Source organism: Macaca mulatta, chromosome 9 (genome assembly GCF_049350105.2).
Source record: "Macaca mulatta isolate MMU2019108-1 chromosome 9, T2T-MMU8v2.0, whole genome shotgun sequence".
Classification (NCBI taxonomy): domain Eukaryota; kingdom Metazoa; phylum Chordata; class Mammalia; order Primates; family Cercopithecidae; genus Macaca; species Macaca mulatta.
Genome location: NC_133414.1, coordinates 127,251,926 through 127,266,986, shown reverse-complemented (window position 1 = coordinate 127,266,986; position 15,061 = coordinate 127,251,926). Strand labels below are relative to the sequence as shown.

Here is a 15,061-nt window from a genome sequence, read left to right as displayed (position 1 = left end):
CAAAAATTTTGAAGACCAATTTTTTTGAATAATCATAACTGTCAAAATTATATTTCAAAAACATCTAAAATAATAAATTATAAAATAATGAAAGCATGTATGCCAAAATTTCTTCTAGGTACAAAAGTTAAACTGCCCATTTTATTAGACTGGTGAATGTATAATGCTCACAGAATATCTAAACGGTTGCCTAATGTATAAATATTATTTACAAATTCAAATCTTTATTAATAAAATGTACTGAACCCCACTGCAGAGAGAAGATTTTACTAAATTGAACTATTACAAAATGTCTACTTACTAAAAAGGAAACTGCTACTGTAATATCAGCCAGTCAAGCATATACAGCAAGACACTATTTCAATTCACTTTGATCCAGTTAGCATCCCAAGACTCAGACAAGGGCAAATAATCTCTTTGTATAAATAATGAAATTTATAACCAGATAGTTAATTGACTTTCCCAAGATAACTTTCATTGTGAATAGAGAAGAGTTCCTCCATAAATTGAAATAACATTAAGAAACATTCATTCTAAGAATTTTCATGACCCGGGCCCGGTGGCTCACATCTGTTATCCCAACACTTTGGGCGGCTGAGGCGGGCGGACCACGAGGTCAGGAGATTGAGACCAGCCTGGCCAATGTAGTGAAACCTCGTGTCTACTGAAAATACAAAAAATTAGCTGGGCATGGTGGCGGGCACCTGTAATCCCAGCTACTTGGGAGGCTGAGGCAGGAGAATCGCTTGAACCTGGGAGGTGGAAGTTGCAGTGAGCAGAGACAGCGCCACTGCACTCCAGCCCAGGCAGCATTGCAAGACTCTGTCTCAAAGAAAAAAAAAAAAAAAGATTTCTCATGTTATGGACTGAATGCTTGTGTCCCTTCAAAATTTACATGTTGAAACCCTGACTCCCAATGTGATAGTATTAGTAGGTGGGGCTGTGGACAAGTAATTAGATTTAGATAAGGGTAGGATTATCAGGATAGGATCCTCATGGTGAGATCATTGCCTTAAGAAGAGAGACCAGAGAGCCTGCTCACTCCAGCTCTCACATGTTCGCACTCTCGCGTGCGCTCTCTCTCTCCCTGGCTCTCTCTTGCTCTTGCTCTCTCCTCCTCCCCGTCTCTCTGCCATATAAGGATAGAACAAAAAGGCAGTCATCTTGTTCTATCTTTACGTGGCAGAGAGAGAGGGCCAGGAAGATGGCCCTCACCATGATGGCACCCTGGTATTGGACTTCCGGTCTCCAGAACTGTGAGAAATAAATGCCAATTGTTTAAGTGACCTAATCTGTGGTATTTTGTTATAACAGCCTGAGCTAAGACATTATGCTTTGAAGAAAATTGATAAACCATGTTAAGAATATGGACAGGGCAATACACAGCATTTAAAAAGCAACTGCAAGAAAGATTTAAGACCTTGGTTCTGATCAGCTGAAAACGACAAACGTAGAATTAGCTATATTGAGAGGAGGATTTGCTCATTTTACATTGTCCTACACAGTCAGAGGCAACAAAATCTTATAAAGTCAGAGGCAACAAAATAAGTGGCTATAAATAGTTCAACCTAAGGCAAACTTATCTAAGAAAGGAATTTATATGCCTAGCACAGAATACTCTGAATTTTGTTGTGACCCATAGTTCAGTCATTGGTTCTATTCTCTCTCTCTATGCCAACTTCCCTGGTAATCTCATCCAATTTCCTCAATGGTTTCCAACTTAATATTTAAGCCAACTAACCTCCAAATTTATATCTACAGTACAGATCTCTCTCCATCAATTTCCAGATCCATATATCCAACTGCCTCCTCACTGTCTCCTTTCTGATATCTCAAAGACATCTCTAACTTGACATACCATAACCAAATATTCTTCCTAAAATCTTCCTCATATTAGTTGATGACAACTCTTTCCATCTGCTCAAACCAAAAAACCTTAGTCATCTTTGACTCCTCTTTCCCTCACCCCCCACATCTAGACCATCAGCAAATCCTATTAATCCTGCATTTAAAATCACATTCAGTATTCAAGCAATTGTCACCACCTCCACAGCTATCAACTTGTCCAAGCTACCATCATCATCATCTCTCACCTAGATTATAGCAGTAGCCTCTGAACTGGTACACTGCTACTACAGTCTATTCTCTGGTAGAAACTAATAGGAGCTTTATAAAACTAAGCCATATAATATTAATCTTCTGCTCAAAATCCTTCAATGGCTCCCTCATTTCACTTAGGGTAAGAGTCAAAATCCTTACAATGGTCTACAAAGCTAAGAATATTTAGCTGATATAGCTCCATCCTTCACTGATCTCCATCCCCTCCAGCAACCCCTTAATTCCACATCCCCAACCATCTCCCTTGTTGTGTAACTTCTCTGAGTTCATATCTGACTAATCTCCCCATCAGTAATTCAATTCTAGCCACAATGGCCTTTATACTGGTCCTCATGCACACCTGGCTTGCTCCTACCTTAGGGTCTTTGAACTGACAGTTCTCTCTGCCTAGAATGTTCTTCCCCTTGATATCTATATGGTTGAACTGTCTCACTTGCTTGAAGTCTTTTCTCACATGTCATCTTTTCAATAAAACCTAAGCATATCATCACATTTTAAATGTAACCCCCAGATCTTTCTATTCCTCTTTCTCTGTTCAACTTTAATTTTCCATTGTACTTATCACCATCTAACATACTATATAATTTATATTTATTATTTAGGGTCTGTCTCTTCTAGCTTGAATGTAAGTTCCACAAGGATCTTTGTCTTCTTTGTTCCGTGATGTATCCCAAGGACCTAGAGCAGTGCCTAGCACTTAATAGAGCTCAAAAAACATTTTTTTACATTAATAAATGAAATAAATAAATAAATGAATTCATGAAAGAGGGCTGTCATATACACATTTTAATGCTACTTTTATTTTTAAACAGTCAACTTTCTTAGTAGGTTAAGAGTAAAAATTTAATTAGCTCTCACAAAAAAAGTCAGATCTGCTGTTTTTGTTAAGTGGGAAGAATTTATTGGAATTAAATGCATTACCTGTCACTTCTCCCTCCTCAAAGTTAAAAGAGAAGAAATAGATTGACCGTGTTCATTATTATTATATTTCTAAAGGAAAATGTAAGCTACTTTGTGAATTTCAAGGCAACCTATAATCTCATGTGTACTTACATACTATCCTAAAATAACTAAATATGTCCTTATATGTTATATGACTAACCAAGATAAAATACCTCAGATAAAATATTCATAAATTTGAGTTGAAAGATTTTACATTTTTCTAAGTCAAACAAAACTACCAAGTTTTTACAATTTGAATGCCAGAGTTTAAGTGCGTTTTCTGGTAGTCAATACTGCCACCCAATGGCAAATGTTAAAATCTAAAGCCAAAAGATTGAAACAAAATAAGACCAAGATTCCAAGAACTAATGCTTGATAAAGTAACATTTTAAATGTTCAAATTCAATAGCTTCCCTCAATGTTCAGAAGTAATTATACAGGAAGCAAATAACATAATTTATTAGAGAAATAATCTTATAAAATATCTCTAATTGAATGTCTACATATCACTATACTAGTAAACTAATACATTTCTAATTCATTCATTCAACAACAAACAAATTCCAGCGGCTAGTACATGCCATGCACTATATTAGGTTCTGGAAATGCGAGGATGATCAAAACATAATCATTCTTAACTTCTTGGAGTTTATATTCCACTGGGAAAGATAATCAAAGAATCACACAAGCATATAATTATAAACTGTGATAAATGCTATACATTTAAAAGATAGGGTCTTATGACAGCATATTGCAGGGGGATCTGACCTGGACTTAGAATATAAATGGGGTAAGGGTTTTCTAGGAAGAACTTTGGAATTAAGAAAGGTCTTCAGATAGTGAGGGACAAAGAGCATCTGAGAAACTGGAGTAAGTTACAATAAAGTGTGACTTTAAATAAAGAGCAGAGGCACTATGCAACAAAACTATTAAATTACATGATTTACATTTCCAGATCCTATATTTCAATCAATAATTTAAGAGTTTAAAACAGTCAACTTCAATCCTTATATGAGAACCGTACCTGAATTGAATTAAAAAGGAATACTAAAAACATAAAAATGTCCTGAAGACATTTAAAAGAATCGAGCAATAGGATTGAGCAGGACATTCTGGAATAGAAAAGGAACAGGAACAATTTGATAACAGTTAAGCAACTGTCTTATATATAAATGAGGGTGACCTATTTTTCACTGTTCTCTGTAGAACAGGGGGAAAAAATCTGTTGTAATACATTAAGAAAAAATTGTATGCTGAAAAAATTAAGCTGGTTTGTTGCTTAACCTGTCTACCCCTACATCTAGTCCACACTGCAAAGTTCCTCTGAGTAGACATGAGAGAACAAATTGGCCCATTCCTTGTTAATTATGGTAACAATCTAGAGTTAAAAATATATCATTTGAATTTTTTGTTTGGGAATCTCAATCATTTGAATCCCCTTTCCTATGTTTGGGAGAATCCTTTATTGTGTGAATTTTGTTCAGAAAGAGAACCTCTTTCACTACAGATAACAGAAAAGTTAAATTCCCTATTTCACATCTCTAGCCACCCATGGTATGGACAAGACCTAAGTTTAGCCAAGCAGATACTATTAAGCAGGACTCAGTCTTAATAAGTGATGCAAAGATGTAAAGACAATTTACAATTCTTTCTCTCCATTCCTGTAGCATGCAGTATCTACTTTAAGGGTGCCACTGGTAGTAACCCAGGATCCTGTGGCAATGACAGGAATGTCCTACTCAAACTTTCCTTTGGCTTCATCTTTACTGTAGGCCTAGCCTTTCTTTGTATCTGGCCTATTTCCAACAATAGTTTATCCAGTCTTCTCATTTCTCCTGTGAGCTACTCAATATCCTTTTGTATTATTTAGAGAACAGGTTGAGAGAAGCAAAACTAAGTTGTTGAAATAAGGTGAAAGCTTATTTCTCTCTAATGAACATTCTAGAGGTGAATGGGCCAGTGCTACTTATTATAGTTTATGTCATTTATCAGCCACAGGAAAATATCTGAATGATCTAATATTTGCATACAGATTTTATCCAATCTAAACTTGGTAACTGATATGGTTTGGTTGTGTCCTCACCCAAATCTCATCTTGAATTCCCACGTGTTATGGAAGGGACCCGGCAGGAGGTAACTGAAACATGGGGGCAGGTCTTTCCTGTGCTGTTCTCGTGATAGCAAGTAAGTCTCACAAGATCTGATGGTTTTAAAACAGGGAGTTTCCCTCCACAATCTCTTTTATCTTGTCTACCGCCATGTGAGACATGCCTTCCACCTTCTGCCATGATTGTGAGGCCTCCGCAACCATGTGAAACTGTAAATCCATTAAATCTCTCTGTTTTGTAAATTGCCTGGTCTCTAGTATGTCTTTATCAGCAGTGTGAAAACAGACTAATACAGTAATTGGTACTAGTAGAGTGGCGTGCTGCTGAAAAGATACCCGAAAATGTAGAAGTGACTTTGGAACTGGGTAAACAGGCAGCGGTTGGAACAGTTTGAAGGGCTCAGAAGAAGACAGAAAAATGTGGGAAAGTGTGGACCCCCTAGAGACTTGTTGAATGACTTTGACAAAAATGCTGATAATGATATGGACAATGAAATCCAGGCTGAGGTGGTCTCAGATGGAGATGAGGAAGACCTTGTTGCCCAGGCTGGAGTGCAATGGCACAATCTTGGTTCATCACAACCTCCACCTCCCGGGTTCAAGTGATTCTCCTGCCTCAGCCTCCTCAAATTTTTTTAAAGTTATATAAAACAGAGAAACATACAACTACTCGGAAGGCAGTTGGTGGGAGGAACATCATACCTTGGAATCTACTTTGAAAATTACTGTTCTATTGTATTCTTTACACATGAACATGAATTCAATTTGTTATATGTTGCTTTTGATGTCTTACAAAAATTGATCATCTATCCCAATGTTTGGAAGCCATTTTAAGAGATCAGTGCTTTTCAAAGTTGCCTTTTTCCCTCAGATGACTTATTAAAATTTAAACAAATTTTACAGAAGCAACCAAGATGTCCTTCAGTAGGTGAATGGATAAACTGGTACATCCATACTATGGAATACTATTCAGTGCTGAAAAGGAATTAGCTATCAATCCATAAAAAGACATGGAGGAAAGTTAAATGTATCCTGTCAAGTCAAAAAGACCAATCATAAAAAGCTACATACTATATGATTACAACTATATGATATTTGGGAAAAGGCAATAGTATGGAGACAGTAAAAAGATCAGTGGTTGGCAGGGGTAGGGGGAGGAAAGAATGAATAGGCAGAGCATAGGGGATTTTTAGGTTAAAAAAACTATTCTGTTGATGATACTATAATGGTGGATACATGTAATGATACATTTGTTCAAACCCACAGAACGTCCAACACTGACAGTGAACCCTAATGTAAACTATGACTTTGGTTAATAATGATTTGTCAATGTGAGCTCATGAACTGTAACAAATATACACTCTGGTGGGAGATAGTGATAATGAGAGAAGCTGTGTATGCTTTGGGGCAGGAGGTAAATGGGAATTCTCTGTACCTTCTGCTCAATCTTCCTGTGAACGTAAAACTACTCTTAAAAATGAAGTCTATTTTTTCTATTTTACTGTCATAGAAGCAGACGAGTCTACACAGGTCCCTGTACTTTTAGTCATATATCTAATATGTATATATCATTATCTTTGACAACTATACATTATGACAAAATTAAATATTATACAACAAACTTGTGTGCCCTCAAGTAGTCCCAGCTACTCTAAAGGCCAAGGTGGGAGGATCACTGGAGCCCAAGAGTTTGAGACCAGCCTGAGCAACACAGAAAGACCTCATATCTACAAAAAAAAAAAAATTTTAATTAGCTGGGAATGGTGGTGTGCAACTTGTGGTGCCAGCTACTCAGGAGGCTGAGTTGGGAGGATCATTTCAGCATGGAAGGTCAAGGCTGCAAAGAGCTGTGATCATGCCACTGCACTCTAGCCTGAGCCACAGAGTGAGATCCTATCTCAAAGAAAAAGAAAAACCAAAGAAAAAAATGACACACAGAGACCAGGTAGGTTAAGCAAAAGAGAAATGTTAGGAAGGAACTCAAGACTTAGTATAAAGCTAGGTTTTTTCTCTGTGTTATCTTAATAAAACCCAAGTTTCTAGAGGGTAACTCATTTTTTAAAAATATACATTAGCATAGAGGCAAACAGAATAAGTCAAGCAGCAACAAGGGATAAAATATAATGGAGATAACAACAATCTGTTACTCTAACCTAAAGAATCCAGTTCCAAATAACACCTTATATAAAACTACCAGATTTTGAACCTCATAAAGATCGCCTTGGCAATGCGCATTTTCAAATGTCTCTCATTCTTTGATCATTCCCCATTTGGCCTAGAAGCAAATCTATCTCTTCTTACCTCACTGATTCCTTCCCATTCTATATATCTGAAATAAAAACATCATTTTCCCCTAAATGATTTTGCTCACAATCCTACCTACTTTGGAGCTATGTTTCCTTAAATACAGAATCAGGATCAGGTTTGAGGCGCAAAGTAACCAGTCTGCACATAATTTGTCTCGAAAACACCATACTATCTCATTTACCAGCCCTCTACCTTCAAACATATAAATTGAGAAATCATTTCCTTAATTATTAAGAAAATGGTATAAAAATTGGTCTTATTTCTGCATTTTATAATTTACAAAGGACTTTCACACTATTCTCCATAAAAAATGTGTATGTATTTATAAATAAATGTGTATATATGCATACACACTCACACATACACATACATAGAGATGCATTTCTTAGATTATTGCTATTATAACTTTGCTTTTAAAGTGAACATACCCAGTATTTGCTTCCCCATTTCCATTTGCTTATAGACATATTAGATTCAGGAATTCTTATGATTTGGGACATTACTGATGAGAATAATGGGATATGAAAAGGCCAAAAATCAAAGGCCAGAAAAAACTCATAACGCTTTGAATCAGATCTATATTACAAGACTCACAAAATAAAGCATTTCAAAGAAGGACTAATGAAAGTAAATAAAAAACAGAAAAGGGGACAGAACTGTTCAGAGAATGTTATACAAATGTATCCCTCATTTGCTTTTAAGACTGCTGAAATGAGGTGGAGACTAATGGCAATTGAAGACCAGTTTGAAAAATACTGTGTGTATGAGCTATATCTCTATTTATCAGGCCTTAAATTAAATATAATACGGATAGACCATTGTCTCTATAGAAAAGACAATTATTTTAGTTTCACATCAGAAATGAAAATAAAATTACAACTCAAGGCACTTTTGGGGGGAAGAAAAGTCACAAATGATTAAAAGAGTCACTTAAAATACATGTCCCTGTAATTATAGAACATTTAGAAATTTGTATCTGTCATAATTGTAATTGGTAACCAAATTTGATTTAATAAGATATCATAGATCTTTTGTGCAGTTGACATACCTAATATTTTTTATGACCTAACATGAGCTTAAGACAGGCATAATTTATACAAAGCCTAAAATAATTCCTCTAAGTACTGAACATACTTAACAACACTTTTTTGAAAACATCATCTCAGCAATAATGAATACAACTACATGAAGAGTATGTTCTCTTTGGTTTTTAACTTGGGAACTATTGCTACTATTTATTACACTGTATTATAACAACACATAATCAAGTACTTCAGGTTATATAATTATTGAGTCAAATTTCCCTATTTCAACAGGATTAATATGTTGGCACAAAGGAAGCTCTTCATATGTAAATGCAACTAGCAAAAAGTAAACTCTAGGTGGGTAGGTGTATGTATAACTAAGTATATCTCTTAATTTCATAATGACAATATTTATTATTTTATGTCCAGATAAACAAGTAAGCCAACATTCTTCAGTATAGTGTAAACTTAATCTTTGATGATAGATATTTATAAAAATTACTTAGATATTCTTTCCTAGGAATCTGACTTTTGCAATAGGCAGCTAAAATACTTTATAAAATATTCCAGTTCTTTTTAAAATAGCCACCAGATGTCAGCCTTTCCTAAGAAATAAGTTTCATATACTGCAGTACCTTGTAAGATGGGCATTTATTTTTGTAATATACTATTTATATTACCCTTATAAATCAAATTTGAATGCACCACATTAAATTCAGTGAAGTCACCAAATTTGGGGAGAGTCGACAACAAATTACAGAAGACCATAATGATCACACACCTAACAATTCAGTTTCATATATCACTTCGTTTAGTCTTCAAAGTAGTATGGAGACAAAATCTCTGCCAATTAATTCTATTTGTGACAAAAAAATTAAGAAGTTGATTATTAATCTGAACATTCTAAAAATAAAAGTAAATACATGAGGTTTGGGTGTGCAAACTATAACGAAACAAATAAATGTGGAATTTGTATTAATCTATTACACATATGAATCAATGTTTCAAAAGCCATCACAACACACGTGCTTACCTTGCCAACTATCATTGCAGACACATAATTTTTCTCCCGTTAGGTCACAGTAACCATGATCTGGACTACCGCAATTGGCTTTACAGTAAGGAATATCACAAGCTTCACCCTTCCAGTATTTATCACAATCACAATATACTTGACTTGGAACAGAGATACTAGTTGTACACTTCCCATGACCAGAGCAATTGTTAGGACAAGAATTGATTCTGTAAAATATAATTCATATATATTCAAATTGAAAAAGAATTTCGGTTGATACATCAGAAACTTCATAATTTTTATACTGTGTCCTATGTACTTATAAATGTAACACAATTTCACAATGTAATTCTTTACTCTGTATCCTCTTACTCTTATGAAATTGTTAGTATTTATTTGCAGTTGGTCTTAGTTTATTCAACAGATTTACTTTGATACCAAGACTCCAAATGTGTAATGACTACATGCTCAACATCTGCAGGATCTGTACAGTTCCAAGCAAAATGTTTTGTAAAGACTTAAGTACTCAAATGTTTTGAATGTATATTTTACATAAAAAAAATTAAATTCATGAATATTCAAAACTATATGAGAAGTCAAGACATAACTTGGCTGTATAATATTTAAAGAGCATGCTATCCCCTGTACACTCTTATGGAAGGAAAGGGATGTTTATCATATTTAGTTTTAAGACTCTTTAACTGATTATATTCTACTATATATTTGTTATCCCTTGCATACATACTTGGATACATTGTAAGATAAATAATTCCATAATAAATTGTTAATTCAAAGATATTTAGAATATTTCTGGTGAAAAATTCTCTGGTTATCAATTTTTACATTCTGAAGAAAAAAAATAATATATAGACTTCCTCTCTAGCCATTCCTGTGAAAGCATCTGAAAGCATCTCTCATTACTTTACCCTCAATCTTCTAGATATAAAAATGTTTATAAAGTGTCAGGCATATAATAGATTCACAATGAATATTACTTTTCTTATTTTAGAGGAGATAGTGGTATACAGCCATGTATCTCTTAAGCCACAATTTCCCCATGTGTAAATGGGAAATATACCCACCTGACAGAACTGAAGGTAATTAAATGACATAATGTATGTACAGCATTCAGTACAGTCTCTGCAATAGAGACTACAAAAACTTAGCTCCCATAATCCTCTTCAAATTACAAGTGATATTCCTTAAAGCACTGAAAGGCAGTTCACAACTCTGTGCAGTCTCACACATCTGTTACTACCAGTAAAGTTACACTAGTATTTGTTTACTTAATCACTTGCCAACAAACAATTGTAAATTTCATAATTAATTTTCAACCAAACTTATAGGCTTAGATCACATTTTGTGGCATACTATTAAGATTTTATGTCACTTAAGAAGGGATCCTACATACTAATTTGAAATTTTACACAGTAGTCTGCTTCTGGTATATAAGACATTAACAAAAATAAACCAAAAAAAACTCTTTTACGTTGAATTACAAGAATCATTAAAACATAGAATTTTTAAAAAAATACTTACGAATAGAAAATGTTGAAACCAGTTAGATTATATGCAGCATCGCTAAAAAAATGTAACAGTGCATAGCCAGATGTAGTAACAACTTCAGGCACAGTTTCATTGCCCCTTATTTCAGGGACTATCAAACCACTAAAAGAGAACAAAACTGAGTATTGTATGTGTAGATAGACATAAGACTGTTAAGCACATAAAATTTACTCAGAAATATTCTTACCAGGATCAGAAATGCTTGTACATCAGAATGGGCAACTAAAAGCAGAATAAATCTGAAAGAAGTTCCTCTCCATTTCTCATTAAATTAGTTCTACTACTGCTGCCAATACACTAAAATCTACTCTCATGCCACTGTACCCCATTTTTTTTCTTATCATTATTTGTAAGGCAATGTCTCCTTTCTCCTTTTTGTCCTGCTATCCATCCTGTCATAATACTACAGGGTACTCTTTCCCTTAATTCATATAAAACTTCACTTAAAGTCACCTGGCTACTCTAATAAGTGACCCTGTACCTTTACTTATTCTGATTGGTTTAAAAATCCGATGAAGCTGAAGACACTCTACATCAGGTAAGCAATTACAATTACATTCTAATTATAGCTGTACATTTCCAATACATTTATCTAGGTGATTTAAAATTAAATATTTTTAAAAATTTAAAAATACATGCTTTTATGTTTTTCTAATTTTGCATACCTATGCAAATTGCATTAATATATTACTATTATATTACTATTCCAAAACGAATATTGCTCACATAAGCCCATAAGCACACAAACAAAAATTTGGGGTGGGGGAGATATAAATGTACAAAATAGTTTTAAACTAGTAACTTGTACTTCGTTTTAAGACTACTTGTTCATGAGAAAAATTACCTATCTTCATTTAGTTTTATGCTCTAGCCTCTCTAAATCCATGAAAACATGCAATAGGTGAAAGAAAAGAGGCTGCTAACAAACAAATTACATAACTCGACACAGTGAATTCCTTTAGAAAGAGTTAAAATTATGTCTAGGTACCGCTAAGAACTGAATTCCCCCATTCAAATCATATTTGACACATAAATGAAATACTATAGTCAAATAATTTATTTGGAAAATACATTCTCAAAGACAAGTTAAAAAGTAATCAATTCTTGATTTAACGCTTTAGTAATTATTATTACATCTACTAGGTTATGTTTGTGAAGCAACAAATGATTTTAAAATGAGACTCTCAAAATAATACAAACCCTATGACACCAGTCTTCGTTATACATACATATTGTTCCTTGTAATAAAATTATATAAAGGTATTACTAAAAATAATAGATCTTTATAATAGATACAGCTAGTCTCTGAGAGCTCTCTGAAAGTGATAAAAAGAATAGGTCTGGGCTGGGTGCAGTGGCTTACGCTTGTAATCCCAGCACTCTGGGAGGCGGAGGCGGAGGCGGGCAGATCATGAGGTCAAGAGATTGAGACCATCCTGGCCAACACAATGAAACCCCATCTCTACTAAAAATACAAAAAAAATCAGGTGGGCGTAGTGGCACACGCCTGTAGTCCCAGCTACTGGGGAGGCTGGGGCAGGAGAATCGCTTGAACCCAAGAGGAGGGGGTTGCAGTGAGCCAAGATCACACCACTGCACTCCAGCCTGGTGAAAAGCAAGACTCCATCTCAAAAAAACAAACAAACAAACAAAAAAGAATAGATCTGTTTGGTTTTTTTTTTTTTTTACAAATATTTTTAAAACAATAAATAAAAGAGAGTTTCTACTTATTGTATAATACACCAGGAAATTTGGACCAACTGAAGTCTAGTAAAATGACAAATTATATAAAAACAAAAAAATCAGCTTGAAGGCCTGCCCAGGCATTGAGGCCACTTACCCTATTGGCATTTGCTGATTTCAAGGCTGGAGGTAAGACTTGAGGGGCTAAAAAAAAACTGCGTGGTAAGGATTTCAAGGATTTCACAGAGTAAGGGAAACAACAAGCGAAACCCAGGGCCTTCATGTTGAACTGAGATTTCAATGGTTGGAAGTAAAAGCAAACTACCTAAAGTTAGGCCCTCCAAAGGACTGCACTGCAGCTGAGGTATGAATCACCCCAATATCTGAGTTTGGATTGAATTGAATATGGATTGCTATTGTCCCCAGGTAGTCTCTGCAAGAATATAATCTTTCTAGGCCTCAAATTATTACTGTATATGATTTTCCAAACACAACATCCAACACACAATTGTCCGGCACACAGTGAAAAAAAATAACACTTCTCCATTCTCATTCATTCTCCAGATTCTAAAAAGTCTTGCCTACAGAATAAAAGTCCAACTTCTTTAGTGTGGTGTACAAGAAAGCAGTATTAGAGTGATTAAGGGATTAGGATCTACAATTACATAACCTAGATTCATTTTCTGACTTACTAGCTAGGCAACCTTTGGGCCACTCACAGAAAATCTCAATTCTGTCTCAATTCTGCATTTGTAAAATTGCAATATTAATACCTACCTAAAGGTTACTTTGAGGATTAAATAAACTAATGCTTATAAAGAACTCCTGCACATTGTCTGGCACAAAAGGAGCACTAAGTAAATGTCACTGATTGCTGTTTTGGAGGAATGTGACTCCTACGTATCCTTCACATTTCCTACAATAAAGTTACTCAAAACTTTTTACTATTGCACTAAAATATAATGCTCTTTAATGTGTCTATACCTTTGTATATATGCTTTTCTCTCTCTAGAATGTCCTACTTGACCCTCCTACTTCATTCTTTTACTTATGATGAAAGTCAACATGAAGGATTATTTATTTTGAAATTATGTAGTACTTTCATAACCTGACTGTAACATTAACTAGGCTGTGTGAAAAATCTGTTTACATACCCCCACTAATGCAGGACTACTGCATACTAAAGAATTGGCTGGCTTTTGTCCCCAGTTCTTGGGATATAACCTCTAAATTCCTGAAATTTCCTGAGTGATAGGAGTATCTTCCTATTCACGGTGAGCCCTGAAAATTTATGCTAATGAGGTCACTCATGGTGGGCCACTAATTAATTTAAGCTAAAGATATAATTGAGAATAGGGGATGGCCACTCCAGAAACACTAACCATGTGATGGAAGTGTTGGCGCCATATGGTATTAGCCTAACTTCCCAAGAGAGAAGGGGATGGGAGGGGCTAGAGATTTGAGTTCAGTCTCATGGCCAATGATTCAATCACTCATGGGTACATAATGAAACTTCAATAAAACTCTGGACACCTGAAGCTCAGATGAGCTTCCTTGTTGGTGATACATGTTGATGTGCTGGGTGGCTAACACATTCTGAGGACCCAGAAGCTTTGCATTTATGATCCTCCTAGACCTCACTCTATGCATCTCTTTATTTGGCTGGCTCTGATTTCTATCCTTTATGATAAAACTATAGTCATAAGTGTAGAACTTTCCTGAGTTCTATGATAATTCTAGTGAATTACAAAATTTTTGGAGAGAGTAGGAACCCCTAAATATGTAGCCAGATGGTCAGGGTAGGTGGGGACCACCAAGCTTGCAGCTATTGTCTGAAACGACAGCAGTGTTATAGAGCAGCAGTCCCCAACCTTTTTGGAACCAGGGACCAGTTTCATGGAAGACAAAATTTGCACAGACCAGGGGGAGGATGATTTTGGGATAATTCAAGCACATTACGTTTATTATGCACTTTATTTCTATTATTATTACATTGTAATATGTAATGAAATAATTATACAACCCACCATAATGTAGAATCAGTGGAAGCCTTGAGCTTGATTTCCTGCAACTAGATGATCCCATCTAGGGGTGATGGGAGACAGTGACAGATCATCAGGCATTAGATCCTCACAAGGAATGAGCAACCTAGATCCCTCACATGCGCAGTTCACAACAGGGCCTGTACTCCTATGAGAATCTGATGCCGCCGCTGATCTGACAGGAGGCGGAGCTCAGGCAGTAATGCAAGCAATGAGGGCAGCTGTAAATAAAGATGAAGCTTTGCTCACTTGCCTG

At 35.3% G+C, this 15,061-nt stretch overlaps 1 protein-coding gene across 4 annotated transcripts in view; it reads right to left on the bottom strand.

The window, feature by feature from the left end:
• Nucleotides 1-15,061, bottom strand: part of ATRNL1 (attractin like 1) — an 831,070-nt gene that overhangs the window by 785,715 nt on the left and 30,294 nt on the right. For all 4 annotated transcript variants that reach the window (XM_002808513.4, XM_015148255.3, XM_015148256.3 and 1 more), the window contains exons 4-5: nt 11,054-11,182; nt 9,533-9,741 (exon numbers count right to left, since the gene is read on the bottom strand). In XM_002808513.4, coding sequence (XP_002808559.3) covers nt 9,533-9,741; nt 11,054-11,182 — 338 coding nt within the window. The remainder of the gene's footprint in view (nt 1-9,532; nt 9,742-11,053; nt 11,183-15,061) is intronic.